Genomic DNA, 23190 nt, shown 5'->3' with positions numbered 1-23190 from the left:
CTGTAGATATTCCTGTTTAAAGTTGTGCATTTGTCCTTGATTATTACTAAAATTTGTCTGAATAATGAAAACTCCCCCCCCCCTAATAATCTCTAATACAAAATTAACCATTATTAAATCTGATCCGACTGATTCAACCAGAGGACTCATTCCAAAAAAATGCAGATCAAAGCGTCTAGAATAAGACGTCTAAGAATAAGAAGGTACTAGGTTAAGTCAAGAAGAGGTTGAAGCTAGATGGTTGAGTTTATTATTCGCCAAAGCTAGATTGTGAGTACTGCCAACCTTAATGTGAGCCTTTCCTCAAACATGAGACGGAATAAAATTACCTTATGTAAATACAAAGGAATGCGAGACTGGAAGTATTTACCTCCGGTGACTTCTTGGCTTAAACGAAAAGAACCAGAAATAAAAAAATGAAGGAACAAAAAAAAAAACCAAAATAGTCAGTTAAATTTTTAATTAAAAAAAAAATTCTCTAGTAAAGAGGAGCGAATCTGATCCGATTCAACTAGGGGGCTCATTCCCCCCAAAAAATGTAGATCAAAGCAGACGTTGCTTCCCAAACAGTTACTACTCTTTGCTATTACAAAATCAGGTCTAAGAATAAGAAGGTACTTTGAGTCACTCGCCAGAGCTTGATTGTGCGTACTGTCGATTTTACTGGATATTTCCACAAACACGTGACAGAATAAATTGCCTTAGGGGCCGTTCAAAAAGTACGTACACAAAAATGGAGAAATTTTAAACCCCTCCCCCCCTTCGTACATTACCGTACATAAGGTCTTACTCCCCCCCCCCCTTAGAGTACGTACATTTTATTAGTCTACCCCCCTTTTTCATAAAAATTAAAATAATTCTGTTTTAAATAAAATTAAATATTCATTTAAGGAGTGTGTAGGAAAAAGTCAAATTTAAATTTGGTGTATGCTTATAGTGTACGTACTTTGTATAATACCCCCCCTCCCCATCGTACAAAACCGTACAAAATAGCGAATCCCCTCCCCCCCCTTCGGGATGTACGTACTTTTTGAACGGCCCCTTATGTAGTTACAAAGGACTGTGAGATTGGAAGTGAATCGAAGTTCAGTTCGCTTATGGCTGTTAATAAAAATGTTTGTGTCTTAACCTACTTAGTTTAATTAGCGTTACAGGTATCATTACATCATGATAGCTAACAAATAATACTGCATGGTGTCACTGTGGTGTTGGTACCATGCCGGACGACTCTTAGTGCTTCAAGTTTCGTACGTTTACCACAGGTACTGGATGGCAAAGAGCCAGAAATTCTGCTAGCGATATGTATGTCAGCAAAAGGTCCAGCTGCTATATATTACATTTGAATTAAAAACAGTAGCACAGAAAAAGGATTTATCATTGATTAAACTCAAGTTTCACAACTATTTTTCGCCTGTTTGGAACGAGACGTATACGCGTTATTTGTTTTTTAGTTGTCTACAAGGTAAGCACGAAACTTTTTTATTCTTATTTTACTAAGCTGAAATCCAAAATTGGTGATTGTAATTTTGAAACTTTGCAAGACAACTTATTGCCTGATCAAATTGTTAGAGGAATTTGCTCTGATAAGATTAAGGAAAGATTGCTAGCCGAAAGCGAACTAACATTAAATAAAGCTATCAATATTCGTAGGGCTAGTGAACAAGCTACTAATCAATTGAAATATAGGGATATTGGTGACAGTTTAGAAAAGGATCAAATTGCTGCTAAATTTAAGTTGGATACAGGGGCCGCGATGGATGTGGTCACGAAATCAATATCGCCAGCTTATCTATCGAATCAATATCGCTTGCTAATCTATCGAAATCAATATCGCTATGAGACAGCCCCAGAATTTCAGTTTGGAGGAGTTCTCCTCAAAGCCGCACTATACCTTCCCTTTCTGTAAAGCTGTCTGTTCCCTCTACTAGTTCAAAACCTGAGTCGCAGTCTTCGAAGAGAATTTCCACGATGCCTGCTTCACATGCTTTTCTTATGAAAATGCATTCTAGCCGAATTGTCCGCCCATCTGATTCCTTTAAACCCCTCTTATAGATTGAACTGGTGAATCTTTTATATGTGTTTCATTATGAACATGATTATTTCCCATACTTTTTATTAAATTTTATTTTAATACTTTCACGCCATTTACTGAAGTCCAAGATCAATCGGATCTTGGATTTCAAGAACAGACTCCAAAGTCATGTACCGGAAAAGGTTTACACATTAAGAAGTGACGTGGTCAAGGCTATTATGGCGGTATGTTCATACTCTGGAATATGAAAAAGAATTCGAGAAATTTCTCCTTGTGCTTATTTTGTCCACGGTGCTTCACATAATTTAAATTTGGTTGTGAAAGACGCAGTGCAATTAAACAGGATTGTAACAAACTTTTTTGATACAGTACAAAGTATCTATGAAAATTTTGGTAATAATATAATAAGATGGAAAGATCTCTGGGCAATAACAAAAGAAAATGAAAAACACTCAAATCTTTAAAACCAACCCGTTGGGCAGGAAGGTATGAAGCAGTGTATGCTTTAAAAGAAAGATATACGGATATCCTTGAATCTTAAAGTGAAATTATTCTATGCAGCAATAAGTCTGCTGAAAGGAATGAAAGAGGGAGAAAGGAAAAAAAGGGTAATATTTCATCAAAACAGATAACAGTAACACGTATTATTTTTTAAAAAACTATTTTCTTTATTTTTTTTTTAAATTTTACGGTAACATTTTTTTAGAGCATAATGATGAAATTTTATTTGATGTGTTCGTAACAGAGCAAATGTTTATGATCCCAAAAGAGGGTTTCTTAAAAATAAACGTGTGAACTTTTGAGATTCGTTTAAAGCACCAAGCTGAGTAAACAATTTAATACGAAACATTTCCGGTGTATAAAGCTTTTTCTCCATAATATTCGATAAAAATATGCCGTTAACAGAAAAAAGAAATAAAATGTTACAAAACAAATGTTAACGAAAACTTGATCTTAAGAAAAGTGTCATCTTTAGTTTATGGATGCCACAAACACAAGTTTCATACATTTGAATTGCCATGTTTCTTTATTAGTTTAAATCAATACTTAAGGACAATCTAATCGAACGTCATCACGACGCTTTACTGCATCTTACACCTTTTTGTTTATTTCTAAATGGTTATAACAAAGAGGAGTAGGGAAAGAGTTGGCTTTGAAAACGCATGTTAGTTTCAAAGGAAAAAATAAATAAAAAAAGTACTTTTAAAGATGTTACCATCTAGTGAAAATTATGAGGCATAAAAGTTACTTGTTTTCCCTTTGGAGTGTAGAAAATAAAATTTACTTTTGATGTAGCTCATGCGTCATTAAAAGAATTTTTACTTTTTTTTAATTGAGAGAAACGGAACAAAATATTAAAATTTTTTTGATTTTCCCGAATAAGAAATAGTAAAATAATTCCCTTATGATGAAGAGAAAAGAAGTTAGTCTTAAATCTTTAAACCAAATTTAACTACTTAAAAACTTAGCTGTAACTATTTATTATATTAATAAATAATGGGAGTTTCATCTGACATTCAGACAAGGTTCTGCTTAATCTTCCACAGAGATTTTTTAATTCCTCACTTAAAAAATAAAACCATAATTAGCAAGCAGCAGGATTGAATAAATTGGAAGAGATATAAAAAACTAGCATAACTTCTTTTTGAGAAAAACTATATTTAATTCATAGTAATAATTGTTACTAGATTTTTTACCCAAGTATAAGAAAGAGATTTCATTTGAAATATAATTTTGTTCTTACCTTATATACCGGTGTATAACCTCCTATTTTAGATTATGCGATAACAAAATTCTGGTATATAAGTCAACCCTTAAAAAAATCTAACATGAAAGTTTCTTAAAAACTAAGAAACATAAAAAAATATTTCCTATGGATACATTTGCCCTAAAATATAGTACTACGAAGCGCCCCCTCAAATAAAGATGCATTAGCAATAGCAGAATTTCGAATCCTTTGGTAGGGGGAAGACGACTCAGCTGATGAGGATGAAGTAGAACTGTAGGACGCAAACGATATTGAATTCGACACAGATGATTTTCAGGAATCTTAAAATTTGTAGCCTTATCGTTTGTTTTAAAAGTTTTTATTGCGTTATATTTCTTGAAATACTGTAAAATAAATTACCTTAATCATAACTTTCTTTTCTAGTCGTAATTTAAAGAATAGTTCAAAAAAAAAAAAAAAAAACTTTATAAGTGGAGATATGATGAGAGAAAATGCAAAATTAACTGCTTAACAAATTAAAAATAGTTTTAGAATTGGGTAAACTGATACAGAGTTATTCATATCTATCTTATTGTTTATAATGCATCGATATTGCACGATCGATCAACAAATGTCAGACGTTATTGCCGGTTCGGTGGTATTAGATTTCTTGATTTACTTCAACTTTTGGGTGTTTGAAAAGTCGTCTTATACAACGTCGTATATAAAATAATAAATAAATTCTAAAATATCTTTAAGTTTACATATTAACTCTTGTAAGTATCACTGCTAAATAAATTAACGGTATAAAAAGAAAGATTACATCATATATTGTATGTGTGTTTAGAATTAAAAATTATTTTTAGTTTGATACATAAATGTAAATTGCTCGCAAAATTGAAATAATTTTAAATATAAAGCACTGAATCAATTTCAGTTATTCTATTATTAACTTTAAAAAATAGTTAAAATTAGCTAAATAATTAATGTTTCTAGTCGTTACAAATTAATATTTTTCTTCAATTGATTAGGACAGACCGAGAAACGATGGGAAACTTCAGAAACACAAAGGGAGATAACTTTTTAGCGTTATTCTTGATGAAGCAGTGGACTCGTTACATTAAAACTTTTTTTAAAAGTTTATTTACAAAGATTTTTGAGAAATTTCCTAGCCTGAATTTTGAAAGCACAAATAATGCGCATTTTTAGTGCTTTATTTTCACCACTTGAACACATTTTTATTCACAAAAATTCCCTCGCTCAATTTATTGTCATTGCAAAAGGTTAATCTAATTAAAAATTGTCTTTGCTTCAATTTTGAGAGCACATAAAATGAAGTTTTTCCTTTCATGACTGTTCTTTAAAGTTCGGGTAATAAGGTCAGTTTTTTGACCAGCATTTTGTTGCCAAAGGGAAAAAAATAAATTTCATCGCTTTTGTGTCTACGTTTATGCATCATAGATGATGATTCTAACAACTGTTTATGAGTTAGATATTTTGCCATCTAACCAAACGGTGATATAATTTAGTTCCAGGGAAGGAACAACCGAGTTTTGGAGCAGAGCTTTTGATCCAAGGTTGGAAAAAAAAAAAAAACTTTAATTTAAACTGGGTTCTGCTGGTTTAGTTAAAACAAAAGGTAAAATATTTTTTATTCCAGATTAAATCCGCATTAAAAAAAGAATTTAATTTTTAACTATAAATTTATAAACTATTTAAAAATAACCACTTTTGCTAAATAAATATGATAGAATATTAAAAAAGGATAACTTGATTATGCTTATACATTACAACAAAACTTCACAACTCCATTTAACAACCAAATAAAAATTTAGTATCTAATTGTAGCATTCGTAATGCATGTAGAGGAATTCCTATTTCTTTGTCAGATAAAAATGTCATTCTTCAGCGTTATTTAAAGGTTATCAGTACACATTAGTTTACTTCATAATATTTTTTCGCATATTTTTTTTCTTCAGTTGTATCAATACAAATTTTAAGGAGGTATTTAAGGTAATACATTTTTACTATTAAAAATATATTTGAATGAAGAAAAGGTAGAAAAAAGTCAAAGCTGTTTACATGAGTAAGGTTATGTTATGCTTAGTAACAATGATTTAATGCTAAATAAAGAATAAAAGCTAAAAAAATATTTAGACCTAAGTTTTAAAAAAAATCGTGATTTTTCTCTCTCTCCCTTAAAAAAAAAAAAAAAAAAAAAAAAAAAAAAAAAAAAAAAAAAAAAAAAGACGTTTTACGCTATAAAATCTCAACGAATAGCTGTAGTAATTTTTTTTTGGACATTTCCTTATAATTTTTGAAATTCCGATAATATTTGAGATATTTTTTGATACACTCGATTTCATTGTAAATCCAGGTGGCTTGCCTACCGTTTTTGCAAGCCATTTCCAAGTGATTTCATAAATTCCATCATTAGTTTAATACGTTATGACGACGAGAATTTTCGGGTTTGAGAAATGACTATTTGTTAACGATTTATTCGAAAATGACTTTTTGACAAGCTTAGTTCCATCGCAATTTTATGTTGTTTTACAATCGTTTTTCGGCCGCCAATTACTCTAAATTATTATATTTTAAACACCATATTATTACAACAAGCATATTTCAGATTTTAGGCTATACTTTTTACAACTATATGTGCTTAATTTGCAACTATAATATCGCTTTTTCATAGTTATTTCGATATTTTTAATATGTGTCACTGATTTTAGCGCACTAAATCGGGACAAAAGTTGCATTTTTCGTGTTTTGGAGCAGCTTGGCGAAATTTTGGAGAAAAACTGCTTTATGAAGCAGTCTGGTGCAAAAATGTCGCTTTGGAGCTGTTCCAACCCTGTAATGCTGATTCAAACAAAAGAAAATGCTCACTAGAGTAAATAGAAACTTAGAGCGTGCGTTGAGGCTGGAGTTGGAGCTGCTCAACATAAACGCATCCATCTATAAAGAATTGGAAGATCGCTGCTTTTTTATTTTATTTATATAAGTATTTCCTGTCAGGGGTCCTGCCCACAAGTTTTGAATCACATTCAAGGAATGTCCAATATTTACTAATAATTTACTGGTGTCTGGTGATATATTATAATATTGGTGAGGGTCAGCGAGCAGGGTAAGATGCTTATACTCATTAAAAATAATAAGTATTGGTACTTTATTCTTAAAAATTAAAAAAAAAAAAAAAAAATGAAGCCTCTTTAGAATCATAATCTATTTTAAACTTTCATTATTTGTGCTCGGAACAGTTTTTAAATGGCGTAAACTTTAATGAATGATCCATTTAAATATGAAGTTTTTCTCATAAGGGAATCTAAAGAGAGAGAGAGAACCAGACATCGACCTTGATAAGAAGATGAAAGAAAGAAGGCCAGAGCAAATCTAATTTTATTAAAAGAGGTTATTATCTTTTCTTATGCACGATTATTATACAGTTCCTGAATCGATCGCCAATACGAGATGGATGAACTTAGGTTGAACAATGAATGAGAAGAACACATCTTCGAGAGAGAGAGATCCCACACGGAATGTCGAATGCTTTTAAAGAACGTTTACGAACAATGAAAAGAGAGGATCCTTGAAAGCTGCAGTCATGGTTTTAAGAAAATCCCGGTAACGCCCGCCCCGCATGTCTAACGTTATGACCTTAAAAAGCAATAATGCAATCCGTAAATGGGATTTACATTTTTAACACCGTCATTCAGGAGCACTTCATTAAGAATATGTTAATAAGACCAAAAGAATTTATTTTTTTCTTGAGATGATTGAAAAGCGCATACTTCTAAAACCAGTCTATTTAAGTAAGTGAAAAACTTTCATATTTGACGTATTTTTTAAATTGGGACAATGATACAATTTCATTCTAGCAGCGCTCTTAGTTTTAGAAATAATTAAGAAAAAAGCCGAACGTAGTCGTCAAAATCTTCGGAAGATTATATGTCGGAAGTAATATTTCTTCGGAAGAGTATATATCTTCGAATGCAACGGTTCCTAAATGGTGTTCCGCGAAATCCTAGGGTAGGTTTATAGGGGTTCCTAGAGTTAGGGATTTTTTTTTTAATTAATGTTTTTTTGAAACCTGCAATTAAATTTATATCCAATTGATAATCTCTTAAATATTTTCGTTATATTTAGGAAATAATTTAATTAAAATGCTTGTGAAGAAAAAAAATTTAAAGCTTTATTTTTCTAACAACAATACAATAAATGAATTATGAAAAAGATATTCATGTATGAAAAATTCTATTAGTATTTCAAATCGAATAAAAAGTACCTAAATTTAACAGAGAATAAGCATATTTATTTATTATAAGCACATTTCTTCCTTTTTCGTTTCTAAACTGCTGTTTGTAGAAAATGCAACACCATGAAGGAATCATCAGAATCAAATGAAATTCGCAGCAAATGTCAATTATAGGATATTATGCAAATTAATAAAGTTTCAGAGCCATCGCGCGTGCGTGGCGCGCGCAGCGCCCTCTGAATTGATGCTGAAAGCGTATAAATAAAGTGCTGTAGCGGGACGTTGAAAATAGTCTATGATTATTTGTTAGTGGCAAACGTTTAGTGAGACCTGAGTATGCCTCCACGACGGAAGAATAAGAAATTCAAGCAACTTACGGAGTTTGAACGAGGGAGGATAATCGGCCTTCGAGAAGGAGGATTTTCCTATAGCGCAATAGCAGCTCGTATGCAGCGGAACAGTTCCACAGTGATGCGAGTTTGGAAGCAGTGGACCGACGAGCACCGAACAACTCGAAAAACAGGCACTGGACGACAGAAGGTGACGTCAGAGCGCGATGATCGACACCTGCTCCGCATGGCGGTGAATGATCGCACAGCTTCCTCCAGGCAGCTGGCAGCACATTGGTCTACTGCTACAGGTGTACAATTGTCGGCTTCGTCAATTCGTCGTCGTCTGCTGCGCCGTGGATTGCGTGCAAGGGTGCCATTATACAGGATTCCCCTCACGGCGGATCATCGACGGCTGCGTCGGCAGTGGGCTCTTGAGCACAGAGACTGGCGAGCTGATTGGCACCAAGTTGTCTTTTCAGATGAATCACGCTTCAATTTGTGGACCCATGATGGCCGTGTTCGTGTTAGACGTCATGCCGGTCAACGCTGCCTTCCTGAGTGTATTATTGAACGACATAGTGGTCGAACACCCGGAGTTATGGTCTGGGGTGCGATTTCGTATCATGGACGATCCAATTTGATACGAATTGAGGGTAATCTCAATAGCAACAGATACGTCCGTGAAGTGCTACAGCCCGAAGTCGTTCCTTTCCTTCAAGGCATCCCTGGAGCTATCTTTCAGCAGGATAATGCACGCCCACATGTTGCGCGGACTGTTAGAGACTTCTGTTCAGCACAACGCATGCAACTTCTTCCTTGGCCTGCTTATTCGCCGGATATGTCGCCTATTGAGCACGTGTGGGATATGGTTGGTCGGCGTCTCACTCGTGATCCGCGTCCTGCAGTTTCCAAAGACGAACTTTGGTTGCGCATACAAGCGATATGGAATTCTCTTCCTCAAGCAGATATTCAACATCTGTTTGACTCCATGCCACGTCGTATAGCAGCACTTATTGCAGCGCGTGGTGGCTGCACCAAATACTGATTTCGGACGCTTAATTTGTTTCTTTTGTTTTGAAAATTTCATCATTTATTTGTATCAGTACAAGTCGTTTCTGCATTAAATTTCTTTTGATTCTGATGATTCTTTCATGGTGTTGCATTTTCTACAAACAGCAGTTTATATTAATGTTAACCATATTTCAGCTCATTCATTTTCATTTAATGCGAACATTATATTAAGAGCTTAACTAGATGCGCGCTGTGAGAATGCAACTGCCTGACATAAAACCCAATCCTAAGTCTAATATTGATAAAACGACATAAAATTTCATTCTTCACTCATTCACTAAACATTTTCAAAATAATTAATGGAATTTATATCATTACATATTTTTAAAATAATTAATAGTCTTTCGTTAACTAAATTTTCTCAATTGCTAATAACATTTATTCTTTTTGAAACGAGGTTCTACCAAAAGAAGTTCTATCAAATAGGGGCCCATAGTCGAAAAAAATAAGAGCCGCTGATTTAATGAATAGCAAGCAGTGTTGTGGTTGGTAAATACGCTTAATTCAACCTTAAAATAAATAATAGTATAATCATGAAAATAGGTAAATAACATTTTTCTTTCAAATGTAAGAATTTTTGAGCTCGATTCCAAGGAAAGGATCACCTTACATGCAGTTACTAGAAGACATATTAATGAACTTATATCTTATCAATTGAACGTTTAACTTAAACTTCGATAGTTAATCCATAATGAATGTTAATAATAATAAAAAAGTTCACAACGAAACAACTTCGCAGATTCAAAAAAAAAAAAAAAAAAAAAAAAAAAAATCTTACTTACCTGTACACTAACAGTTAAATCTAATGTTTTTACGCACGAAAATAAAGCATGAATGTACGAAATAGAATAAAGCTATTACATGACATAAAAGTCATTCTAAAAATATATGCAAACAAACACAATGGAAGGACGATAAAAAAAACTTTAATAGATATATCTTAGATTTTCCTTTTAAAATTTTTAATTATTTCGAAACAAGACTAGTTTCTGATATTCCTTTCTTTCAACAGAAAAAAAATAAAACAATGAAAATATTGTTCAAATACTCAGTTTAAATTTCAGTTGATTCACGCATGACTTAAAAAGCTGTCGATCCCATCCATAAAGCTTTGGGAGTGATTGCGCAGTTTTAAGAAAGCGCCTACGCGTCCTGCCATTTTACGCTGCAGTTGTTGAGTTTGTTGCCTTGAGAGAATAAAAAAAGATGAAATTTAAAAAATTCTGAACTAAAAAAATATCACGTCTTTATACTCTTGTATAATCTTAAGCTTCTCGGTGAGTTAGCGTTTTCATAACTACGAAAATAATCACAAAACTCGAACGGTTTTTATGAATCGAGATACCATAATGTCTTTGAATGAAAATCATTGTAAGAAAAAAAGCGCCAACACACATATTTACAAAATGTACAGGTAGTAAGCCTTTAAATTGGAGAAACCACTTAGAAGTGTTCTAAAATTCAAACATTAAAAAAAAAGCAGATATAAATAAAAATTTATTTTTAATTCTTTTTTAGATCGTTGGATTTCTTTCAGTATTTTGGTTAAATGCATGTAAAATCCCTTTTTGAGAGACTCTAAATTTCCTGTCAGTGTCAAAACAATAAATTTTGTAAACTAGTATGTTGATTCATGTATGGAATAGAAAGCTTAACAGCACAAGAGCTCTTCAAAGATAGCCTGTGTCACTCAGAGGAACAAAAATTAATAAAGAGATTTTGCATAGCATTGTTACATGCCTCCTGCTAACGCTATTTAAGCTTTTGTAGTGCGAATTTCCCTAAAGTCATCAAGAAGAAGAAAATGCGTTACAATTGAAGTAAGACAAACTTTATGCAAAACTTCTCTATTATCTGGTGAAACTGTTTTTTATTCTTTCCTACAATGTTATCAATTCAGATATCATAGGATCCACAATTCATCTTTTTATCTCTTTTCCTAGATAACACACATACATTCCTGGTAACGTCAATAAATGAGTCTATTTCATAGGTCGCCAGATTTATTATAACTTGCTTTGGGGGGAAAAATAAATTCCAAAATAAAAAAGAATGTAGGATTTTTCCCCCCTTCATTTTATTTGTAGTTTAACTCTTGGAAACTTACAGACTAAGAAAATAAAACTTCGCATTTTGTTTAATAACTGAAGAACATTAAGGATTATGTTTAAATGACTGAAAAATTATTTATGTCTCGTACTGATCATTGAAATATAACTGATTTATTAATTTAATGATCGCAATTTAATGGCAATTGATAGCAAGCAGGGCCATAGCCTCTAATATTTTAAAAAACTGTGCATAAAAGTTCGGTTAATAAAAGTTAGTCCAGTCCATCCATAGGACATTTTTCTACCCTTAAACTTTAATTTTTTTGTTGGAAAGGGGAAACACTTAGAATTGAGCGATCGAGTTGAGTAGTCAGTATTTCAAATATTTATACTCACTTAAAATTTTCACATTATTTTTGGAGAATATTATTACCTTTACCAAGTACTCATTTCAAATATAGTCGTTATAGCGTATCTGCGGGCCCAGAAATAATTCCAATATAAACAGCGGTTCACTATATCCTATGTCTTTGAAAAATTACTTTTAAATATGTGACAATAATTTTGTCAGAAATAGTGATTACGACTGTACATTATTAATAAATTAGCCGATTAAATAGGTTATTTTTCATATTTAATGGAATAAATCAGTTATTTTCGATTGATTCCATCAATATCAGCTTTTCGGCAATAAGTAAAGAATTCATTATTTTTTGGTCCTCATTTTCTGAAGAAAAAAATATATAAGACATTGAATGCCGATTTTCTTACGATATAAAAGTTGCTGAAATTTCTTGCCGTTTAATATTTTTTTCGATTTATGTAGTTTAAAAGCGAAGAGCATGTAAGTGTAAGATTTGACAATTTGTAAAGATATGCCGTCATTTGCAATCGCGACTCCTACGAATTTAAATTAAGAGAAATTATTAAAAAAATAAAGAAATATTAAACGAAATTATAGTCTATTATAAACAAACTTGTACCCATTGAACTGTAAGTGTATAAAACAGCGTTAGTTAAATGGGAGTTTAGAAGGTAGCCTTTAAAATTTTCACTACTACCGAGTGTTCATAATAGCGGGATTCGACTGTATTTCATTTCATTTTTTTGTTTTTATGAGATAAAGGCGTTCCATTTAAAATGACAATTGATATTGCAGTTAAAAAGATAAACTATTGAAATAGTGCATAAATAACTCACACGTATTATCTAAAGAAGATTCTTTAAGATAATAATCTGAAACTAGGAAGCTAATACAAATGATTTGGATATCTTTTCAAATGAGTTAAAATTGTTCTGGGAATGTTTGCATTTTTTCCAACAGTTCAGTCAAACATAGGCTCAATGAATTCATTTTTGAAGTCATAATTTAAATAATTATCGTACTATTAACTTAAGTCATTGTTTGTTCACAAATTCTAAATAATTTATATTCAGTTCAGCAAATTTGTTTGCATTTTAAACAATAGTACCTAACTTTAATGCAGCCGGCGTCGAACAAATACAGCATACTCTCGATAACTCGAAAACCTTGTTAAGTCAAAAATATATTTTTCCTCCTTGGCATTATATATTTACCTAATGTTAATTTAATATAATGAATAAACTAAGAAAAGGATAAGCATTTATAAAGAATTTCAAAAGCATTTCTCATTGAAAAAAAAACTAATTTCAAAAATAAAATAATTACGTTTCTCAGATTACTATTATTTAAACAATATTCTGTTTTGAAAACCAGAATTCAGCTTATTTTATTCAGCGAAAGTACACACCGTACAAATACTTATTCTTCATATAAAATATTTTGTAAATAATTAACACTCCTTAATAGTTGACACCTCCTCTGCTACACCATGAGGAAAGACTTACTATTTTGATAATAAATGCTGACGTGAAATATACACAATTTGAGGAATAATATTTAGAGTTGGGGTGAAAAGAATTAAAATTTAAAACCGTAATATTTGAATAAAAACTGTTTCTACAAGTGCTGCTAGGGATGGACAAAAAAGTAAATATATAAAAGTTATTTAAAAAAAAAGTTAAAATCTTTTTTTAGTCATTTTAACACATTACTTAGCAATAAGGATATATTCACAAAGTGATTTTCCTGCAGCAGTTATGCGTGTATAAAAGGATACTAAAATAGTGGTCGGAAATAAGCGCCTTTTTTAATTTTTCCCCATTACATGTCCTACAAAAAAGGCAATCGAGGAGAACGATAAGACTGAAAAATAAAACAAAATGTGTTGTATGCACGAGAAAAAGGGAGGGGCAAAGTTACTATTTAAGACTTATGCAGTTTTATATAGGAATATTTCTAGATGACATTCATTTCATCCCCGATACATGTAAACAAAATAATAAAAGAAAATCGACGAAATATCTCCATTTGTTTATGAAAAATAGCTTTCAGAAATTTGAGTGGATGTAGTATTATTTAATATTTTCAACCACTATTAACGAAGAAAATAGGGCCTTATATTTAAATGGCAAGATTGGGATATTATTTGTCTCACAGCAAGGATAATTTTAGAGTTCACACCAGTAATAAAAATTTAGTGGTCTAATAGGATCACATAGGTAGTCAGTCATTTAGTGGTCGAAAAACTTAATGTGGCAGACAAAATTGAGGGGGAAAAAAAATCGAATTTTACAACTACATAATTCGTGTAATGCTACACATCAAAAATTATTAATTGCCATCTATAACACTTAAAAACCAATTAGGTTATTTATCCCATAATGATAGTATTTAATGAAATAAAGTGTAAAAAAAAGTTAAATTTAGTATTCGTAAATAGATTCTACATAGAGATTAAAAAGCTGAGACCAAATAAAATAAATGAATGAGGAAAACAGAGAAAGTAAGAACAAACAAAGTATCGCATTAAAAATAAATTATCTAAAATTATAAAATTTTAAATTAAGTCAATTCTAAAAGAGCAAAAAATATTTTATTGATGAAAAATTATGCTGTCAGTACATGAATGCAACGCATAACACACATGTAAATTTGAAATTTCAAGATATAATTTAAAAATTTTCGTAGCAGACACTTTCAGTTCAATTCATTATAATGAAGCCGGATTAGAATTCCATACCAATTAAATTGAACAATAAAATTAGTACAGCAATAATTTTAATGCATAGAATTCAATGCAAAAAACTATTTTTTAGTACTATTTTGTAAATTCCCAAACAAATTTCAAGGTGAGAAATCTATCGCCCATGCGTATGATTTTAGCGACATTTGTCGCCTTACTGGCGTGAACCCTAGTAATATTAATAAGAAATCGAACCTGATGTTGACATAATGTATCCTCAAAAATATATTTTTGTTCTAACATTGACCTCAATAAAAGGTCACAACTGCCATCAAAAATTGCAAAGGAGGGAAGAACGTTTTTTTTGTGCATATTTACGGGAAAGTAAGGTAAATGTATGCGAATACAACGCCCTCCTTCGAAAGTGAATAACACGTATATAGATAGACACTTACCCGGGACTTCAGTTGCGCTTTTCGGAAGCTGTACTTGCCCGCGTGTCCAAGTATCCGTCCCAAAGTATCGGACATGTCATGTTCAATTCATCGCGCAGATCACTTGTGGAGAAATGCGCAATCGGGAAATGAAGTTCTTCTCTATTTACTACTAAAAAATAAAAGAAGAGCGAGGCGAGGAAAAATATCGCCAACAGAGAGCAGGTTTTTCTCTCTCCTACAAGGACGGAATGTATGTCTCGGGTCACTCAGGAGAGAAAAATGAGATAATTAAATAATTAAGGAAATGCGTTCCATTCGGGAACATTATTTTTCTCACTCCAATGAAGAAATCGCTTCAGATTTTAGATTTATCGGATAGGTACAAAATGTTTTGCTCAGTAACTGCTGTTTCATGCTATAATGAATGATTTTAAAAGAAAAAATAAAATTTATTGCCTATGCCAACGGCCCAAAGCAAGGACATTTTTATTGAAAAATATTTCGATCTTAAGAACATTTCCCGAGATGCATTAACTTTCGGATGCTTTTTACTTACACTGTAAAAAAATGACTGAACACTAAAAAGAAAAATTCTTTAACCCTTTCTGCAGTAAGAAATACATATAACTGCAAAAAATTTAAACATGCTTATAAAATGTGAAAATTGCTGTTGATAGTAGTAAATTTCTTGACTTTTTATTAAATATTTCAATTCGTTTCAAAAAGTAAAAGAATAAAAAAAATTTTTGGATTTGTTCACATGCATTTTAATAAATAAATGCAAGCCGATAAATGGAATGTGAATTTTTTTTATTTTTTATTAATTGGCACAACAGCAGGATTCGGCTATGCACAGTCAAACAACGCATCCAATATACACAATTAAACGGTGCTAGAAAATAAGCCTGAAGAATAAAAAAAACCAAAGAGGAAAAAAAAATTAGAGCCTAGAACACTTCGGGGTCGTAAAATATATAACTCCATAAAATGTACATTTTATAGAGTACGGCAATTGAAAATTCTCGTCTCCTAGACAGAGTCTTTCACTCAGTATCAACTTTTTGTAAAAATTATTCAGATTTTCAGAGATTAATGTTTTAATTTTGGTGTATTTTTTGATTTTCAGAGAATTTTCTGACAGATTTCGAAACACTAAATCGGCAGCAGATCAAAGATTGTCCTCATTTAGTTCCCTAAAAAAGATACATAATGTGTGGTAAGACCATCAGCGGCTATGTTTCTGGCTCTTGAGACGTGACTCTTATTAAAATAGAATTTAATAACAATCCCCTGAATGGTGATGAGAAATAAGGTAATCATCATCAGTGATGAAACATAAGTTGGCAAATCTATCAAGCATTCAGAGCAACGTTCCCGAGAAGGCAACAGAGTGTGGATTCGAGAGGGCAGACAAATTGGAGCGGTTAGTTCAAAATACAGAAAATAACTTATCAGATTATTATGTAATATTACACTATTCAATAAATTTATTCACATAAGATTGGTTGATGATATGCTTATGGAGGAAAAAATGTTTCAATGTTCACCCATTTAAAAGAAGTAGTAAAAGTTAGCCTAGAAATTTGTAAGCGCTCAACACTAAGGTTATGATCCTCAAATCTGAGGTTATTATAACTGCTGAGAATATAAGTAGCTGTCATTCAAGACACTGACAGATTATGAACATTTAAATTTTAGAAGGTCTTCCCTTTCCTTACGTAAAAGATTTTTTTTTTAAAGAGAAAGTATAGAGGAGAGCTTTTTATTTTTATTTTGGGGCAATAACAATTTTTAAGAACTTAATTGTAACATTATTTTCATTCCTAATGATAACCTTAACCAATATATGACATCATAGCAAAATTTAGTCTTAATGAGATTGACTGAAAAAACATTCATAAAGAAAAGTGATTATTGAAAAGAAGGACAGAGTTCAGACATTTTTAAATCTATTTATTTCCAGTAAAGGGATTCTACTTGTCAGTGGAAGAGAACAGAAACATCCTATCCAACTTCCATCAAAAACTAAACTTACAGAACTTATTATGAAAAATGCACACTCTGGTATTTCAAACACACTTACGAGAGAAATTATGCATTCCGAAAGGTAGGTACTTAAGTCAATACTAGGAAGATGCACCATATTCAACGTTCGATCAGGAAGTGAAAATATGGCTCCAAAAGACATGATAGAACAATCGTCTCTTTTTTCAGTTACTGGCTTGGATTTTGCTTGATCCTTTATTTGTGAAGGATACTATGCAAACAGCAAATTTTACATCATGTTATGTACCCACACAGTAACACAAGCGATACACTTGGAAATAGTTTCCAGTTTAACAACCGAAGCATTTTCACTTGCTTTTGATCCCTTTATATCAACAAGAGGACTCTAAACTGTTGTTTATTCAGACAATGCTCAGACATTCAAATGAGCAAAATTAGAATTGGAAAAATTATTGACTATTTTGAACAGTTCTGAAGTAGAATAGTTTTATTCCTCAAAGGGGTGAAGATTCATCTGTTGAAAGAGCACCCTGGTTGGGTGGATTTTACGAGTGATGATAGCTCGTTCAATGAAAATCTTTCATAGGAGATTGCTGAAGAAATCATTTTTGACGAGTGAAGAACTAGAAACAGCTCTGTGTAAAATGGAAGCTGCAATCGACTGGAAACTTATTACTTATGTGACTACACACTCGCTAGAGATTTTTCCTCCAACACCATCCTAATTGGAAGACTGTTAATAAGTTTACCGCCAGTCAAATTATCTAGTATTGACTGTATGATGGAAAAGAACAAAAAAATTTTAATTAAAAAATGTAAATATCCAGACTTAAACGAATTTTGGAGAAATGGGAAATCTTAAATTTAAGATTTCCTATTTATCTATCTTAATTTTAAAAGCGGTCAATCATGTGAATCTGGATAAAAGTAATAGCAGTTTCAAGGTAAATGACATTGTCTTAACTTATGATGATAAACTTCCAAGAAGCATGTGAAAATTCAGAAATATTGTGGAAATATCCCAAGGACGTGATAACACATTAAGAGCTTGAAAATTGAAACGTCAATAATCATCACAAACGTCCTATAAATTAATTATGTAATTTAGAAGTGGACAATTAATTTTATTTGAAGTTAAATATTGCAATCATTATTTGAACACTCTATTTGAACTTTATATATACATTTATTATTATTTGAACATTTTACTTTGTAATACTGCTTAAGATAAACATTTATCTAATTTACAATTAAAATTTATTCGAGGATATTATTTGAAATTTTTTTTTTACTTAAGCAAAAAAAATAAATTCACATATATTTGTTTCTTGTTTGAATACATGTCTGTTTAATAGGAATATAATTTTCATAAGAAAGGGTTTGTTTACTAAAAATTATTTAATTATTATCCATGATAATTTAATTAAACTACTTGATATTTTATTAATTTAAATTTCAAAAACTTCATTTTTTAAGAACTGGTAAGTAGTTCTAATGTTTATAAAACATATTTTATGAATTAGATTAATATTATCGAATTATAATCTTTATAATATTAAGTGTTATTCCTAAAGTATAAATTTGAAATTTCATAATATTTTTTAAAAAAAATTGTTACTTCACTTTGAGAAATACAACTTCGATTAAAATTTGGAAATGTTTAATTTGTAATGAACTGAAAGCTCACCGGGGGAAGTGTTAATATTATTTCTCACGGAAGGCGTTATGCGCAATGTAATTAATATTCAGATTCCATCCAGTCACTCTAAAGCAGGGGTCGCCAAACTTTTTTGATCATCGGCCCCTATATAATTTTTCGAAATCTCCATCGACCCCCATAAAAGTAATTTTCTGTTAATTAAAATAAAACTCTATTAGATACTGTGTTTGTACATTTATTTTATGATTTTAAGCATTTATTAAAGTAATAGTACATTGTGTAACAAGAGTTTTATGAAAAATAAATTAATGTTGAAGTTTAAATACCTTAATATTTATTAAATAATAAGTAAGTATAAATAAGTAGAAATAATAAGTAAAGTAACTACAGATTTATTGCTTCTTAATTAATGAGATGGGTGTGCCTGGTGCTTTTTTTTTTTTTTTTGCAAGGTTCGCTATATTGGATTAAAAATTTATCAATTTTAATCCCCTCAAAACTCCACAATTAATTTATTTCCGTACTTAGTAAATATTGAATTTACGTGACTGAAACCGGCTTTGACCATACTAGAACTTGGAAATGCTAGCATAAATGGCTGAGCTATTTCGTAAAGTTTTACATATTTTTGCATTATATTTATATTTGTCCAAAATTTGTCTATTGTTAAATTTTTAAAAAACATCTTTGCTTCAAGATCCTAAAATAATTCAGCAAGCTCATCTTGCAGGTCGATGTCCATATTTTCAATTTGAGAATGGCACAATAATCCAATCAAGGATGTCAATATTTTCCAAATCGACAAAGCGCAGTTTAAAATCATCGCTCAATTTTTGAAGATGACCTGTATATGTTTCTAAGTCTTCTTCTTTTACTTCTAACTGTCGCAGATTTGAAAACTATTGATAATCCTTACGTAGCAATGAAGATCTAAATAAATTTAATTTTACTTGGAAACCTAACAGTATTGTTTGAACTTCTATTATTGTTACATCTTTTCCTTTCAGCTTTGTTTGGACATCATTAAATTTTCCAAATAAGTCCGCTAAATAAAAAATACTGTTCTTATTGTTTTGGAGTTCATCACTCAGAACAGGGTTTATTTCCCTGAGAAATTCGATCGTGGAGTCAAATAACTCTACGAGCCTTTGCGAGCATACACCTCTAGACATCCATCTAACTTCGGTGTGCAGAAGTAATTGGTTAAATAACTCGTTGTTTTCCTCACAAAGTTTGGAAAATAATCTTGATTTAAGAGGTTGGGCTTCAGTTTGATTGATACACTTAATACAAAACTGTAAAGCTTTATGTAACTCTGGACTCAGATATTTTGCTACTAAGTTGTTTCTATGCAACACACAATGAATAGTACGTATACCAGGCACTTTTTCTTTGAGAAATGTAGCAAAACCTCGGTAACGCCCTACCATAGCAGGTGCCCCATCTGTGGCTACCGCTATTATATTTTCAAGTGGAATATCATAATATATTTAAATATTATTGAAAATTAAAAATTGTCTCTCCTTTTCCATCAGTTTCAAGATATTTAGCAAATAAAAATTCATCAATGACTTGTCCTTTCATTTAACTGAAATATCTAACGTGCACCATAAGAATAGCAGAAACGCCAAAAACAGATTCATCAAGTTGAAAGAGAACTTGCAATTTTTTAACTCTGAAACTACCGTATTTTCTACTTCTTCAGTCATTTCGTCAATACGCCGTTTTACAGAATTTGCACTTAATGTCAATGATTTTAAAACATTAAAGGAGTCTTTTTTCATTACATTCTCAATGACATCTTTAATTGCAGGTATAGCAATTTCTTCAGCGATTGCGTGTGGTTTCCCCCCCCTTTACTATATTAAGCGAAATCTTGTACGAAGCTATTGATCCTCCTTCAGTTTCAACTTCAGTAGACTGCTTCATAAAACTACTTATAATTGGTTGACATGTGAATTTTTCTTTAAGTTTTTTGAAAAATTCAAGTTCTTTATTTTTTTTTTATCTGAGTGAACCCTATCAAGATGATCTTTCAATTTTGACGGTTTCATGTAGTCAATTCCGAAAGTTTTTGCGCATAGAAGACACATAGGAATCGTTTAATTTGTTTGTTATAAATGATGTCTGATATTAAGTTAATTCTAAAAAAATTCACACATTATACGCACTCAATTAGGCATGTATGATTTGCGTATTAAGAACTGCTTTTTCTTCCACCCCCAATCGACCCTTCCGATTCGTATCGACCCCCGCTTTTGTTAAATAGACCCCTGGGGGTCTATATAGACCACTTTGGCGACCTCTGCTCTAAAGTTAACATCATTCTTTGTTATTGTTAATAAATACATTTTTATATTATAACTCATGCAATTCACCCATCTTATATGGATTAACGAAATAAGGATTTACGAATGATCGAATAACGATTGATCTAGAGATCATAGTATTTCACAAATGGCTTCTCTTTTTGACCGGAACATACCATTTGTGAATTAAGTCCGAATAAATGAGTGTCTCATCAAACATCTATTCAGATGAAACTCGCACGGCTTCGAGCAGATTTAACTATCTGATAAAGCAATGCGATTCCGTTTCATGCGAATATTGGTAAACAATATATGCCTCACTGGCAGGATATCGGAAGTGGTCCAGCCAAGAGTCCTCTCCATCGAATCCTTGCGGAATTAAAATATTGCTTTCCCAGCTAATTCACTTAGGTTAATACATTTTTCGTTCTCTAATTCTTGGTGTTTTCTACACTAGAAGGCGCTGCAAGCTTTTGACTGCCTATACTTCAGGGTTACTGTTTTTGTTTTTAGCGTGTTTTGAAGCCATTTGGCTCACAACGTAATCATTGTGTTTTCAGACTCTCATGAGTAGTATTTCTTGTATACGTGTATTTGTTACCTGATTTATTATTTGTATATCATCATTTGAAGACCTGACATCTCTAAGGCGAAATCGAAACGAATCGTTATAAGACACTTCTTACCTTGTGATCAATATACCAACTTCGAAATTTAAACCAAGATGATAATTTGTAAAATGAACTTAATCTCGCTGCTCAAACAATATGCTAACTCTTACGCTTGATGGTGCACGGCTTATCAAGAACTAACAGTAATAAAAAGTAAAAAGAGGCCAAATCAAAACTTCCAAAAAATCTAGTTCGTTCTAAATCTAAAAACCATTTCACCTTTTTAACAATACATCTCTAGATAACTAAAACAAATTTTCACTTCAAACTCAACAGAATGACTTAACATCATACGCAATAAAGCAGCTCAGAAATTATATAATTTATTTCTTATATTAAAAGCAAAATTATCTATTTGAAAATATCGCCTCTCAGAATAAGCAGCAGCATACTCTTTAACCGGAAATAGAGTAGGTCAAGAGTTATATTACTGTTGTTTACATTTTATTGGAAACACCACCATTAGTGAGTGCAGACATAATTTTTAAGTTACCTCATTGAAATCGATTGCCCACAGATTTCTGTCAGTTTACACTGATATTAAATTTGCATAAATTCCAAAACCTTATCTTCTTTGAGAGGAAGAATAAATAAACACCTTTGCTTCAGAAATCTAACTTGGCATAAGCAGTCTCTTGTTTCACAGAACACACCGCTTTCCATTTGAAATTTCAAACCCTCCTCCAACCAGATACCAAAGGAGTGGAATAGTATTTATTTCTAGTTTATCTTTTATTGGAAACTAGCTGATTACAAGTTCCTCGTACAGGGTTAATAAAAATAAGAAAGAAAATAATCAATAAATCAGTACTGAACAAAACTGCGAAATCATGCACAAAACGGAATGGCAATTAATAACTGAATGGCAATAAATTTAATTTCATTTATTATTATTTGTTGCCCTTACCAGCGCCTTCATGTTACTAAATTAAGCAAAACACGCTTTTAGTAGTTCATCCCCCCCAAAAAAAAACGATTAACTGTATTCAGGATTCTTTGGAATGTTATAGCTCGAGGTCAATTCTTGATGATCAAAATTTATCAGAATTAAGCGATTTTCCAAGGTACGTATCATTTTCGCAGGTCCGTAAAACACTTCTTTCCACATAACCTAACACTGCACAGTTTTAATACGTACAAAATATATTAATTTTATCTTCATTAGCAAATTTGACATTAAAATTGTACTAATTACCATAGTACCAAAATTAATTAAGCATCATCGGCTGCAATAACAGTACGGCAATTTTTCATGTTCCCCTTGAATGAGAATTACCACCATTTATCCATTACTTTTGCTATTCAGTACATGGCAAACTTTTTATTTGAGTTAGGACCTATTACCAAATCTAATTAAGTATTGACCTCAATAATAATATATCTAATTTTTACTTTTCACCTAAACGAATTAGTACATTTTCCCGGTAATTATCACTACATAGTTTATTTTTTTCCAGTTATAGTAACTATACCAAAAATTGAACATCATTGTCGTCAAAAATAGTAAGGCGTGTTTTTGTTTTTCTTCAAAACGAATTAGAGCCATTTCTTCTAATCATGCCTTTTAGTTAATAATTTATTATTTTATTTTAATTCGTACCTATTACCAA

The 23190-nt window shown here is 31.5% G+C and overlaps 1 protein-coding gene across 2 annotated transcripts in view; it reads right to left on the bottom strand.

Moving 5' to 3' along the window:
* The window catches only part of LOC107454073 (partitioning defective 3 homolog), a 74708-nt gene that overhangs the window by 32739 nt on the left and 18779 nt on the right, over positions 1–23190 (bottom strand). The window contains exon 1 of one of the 2 annotated variants that reach the window (XM_043040270.3): positions 14952–15178. The exons of the other annotated variant lie outside the window; for it this stretch is intronic. Coding sequence (XP_042896204.2) covers positions 14952–15026 — 75 coding nt within the window. The 5' untranslated portion in view covers positions 15027–15178. Of the gene's footprint in view, positions 1–14951; positions 15179–23190 lie in introns of those variants that run through there. 2 annotated transcript variants of the gene reach the window in all.

Source organism: Parasteatoda tepidariorum, chromosome 3, assembly GCF_982258835.1.
Source record: "Parasteatoda tepidariorum strain Cologne lab strain chromosome 3, Ptep-v5.0, whole genome shotgun sequence".
Taxonomy (NCBI): domain Eukaryota; kingdom Metazoa; phylum Arthropoda; class Arachnida; order Araneae; family Theridiidae; genus Parasteatoda; species Parasteatoda tepidariorum.
Note: the sequence above shows the minus strand (reverse complement) of the source record. Positions and strands in the feature narration are given on the sequence as shown.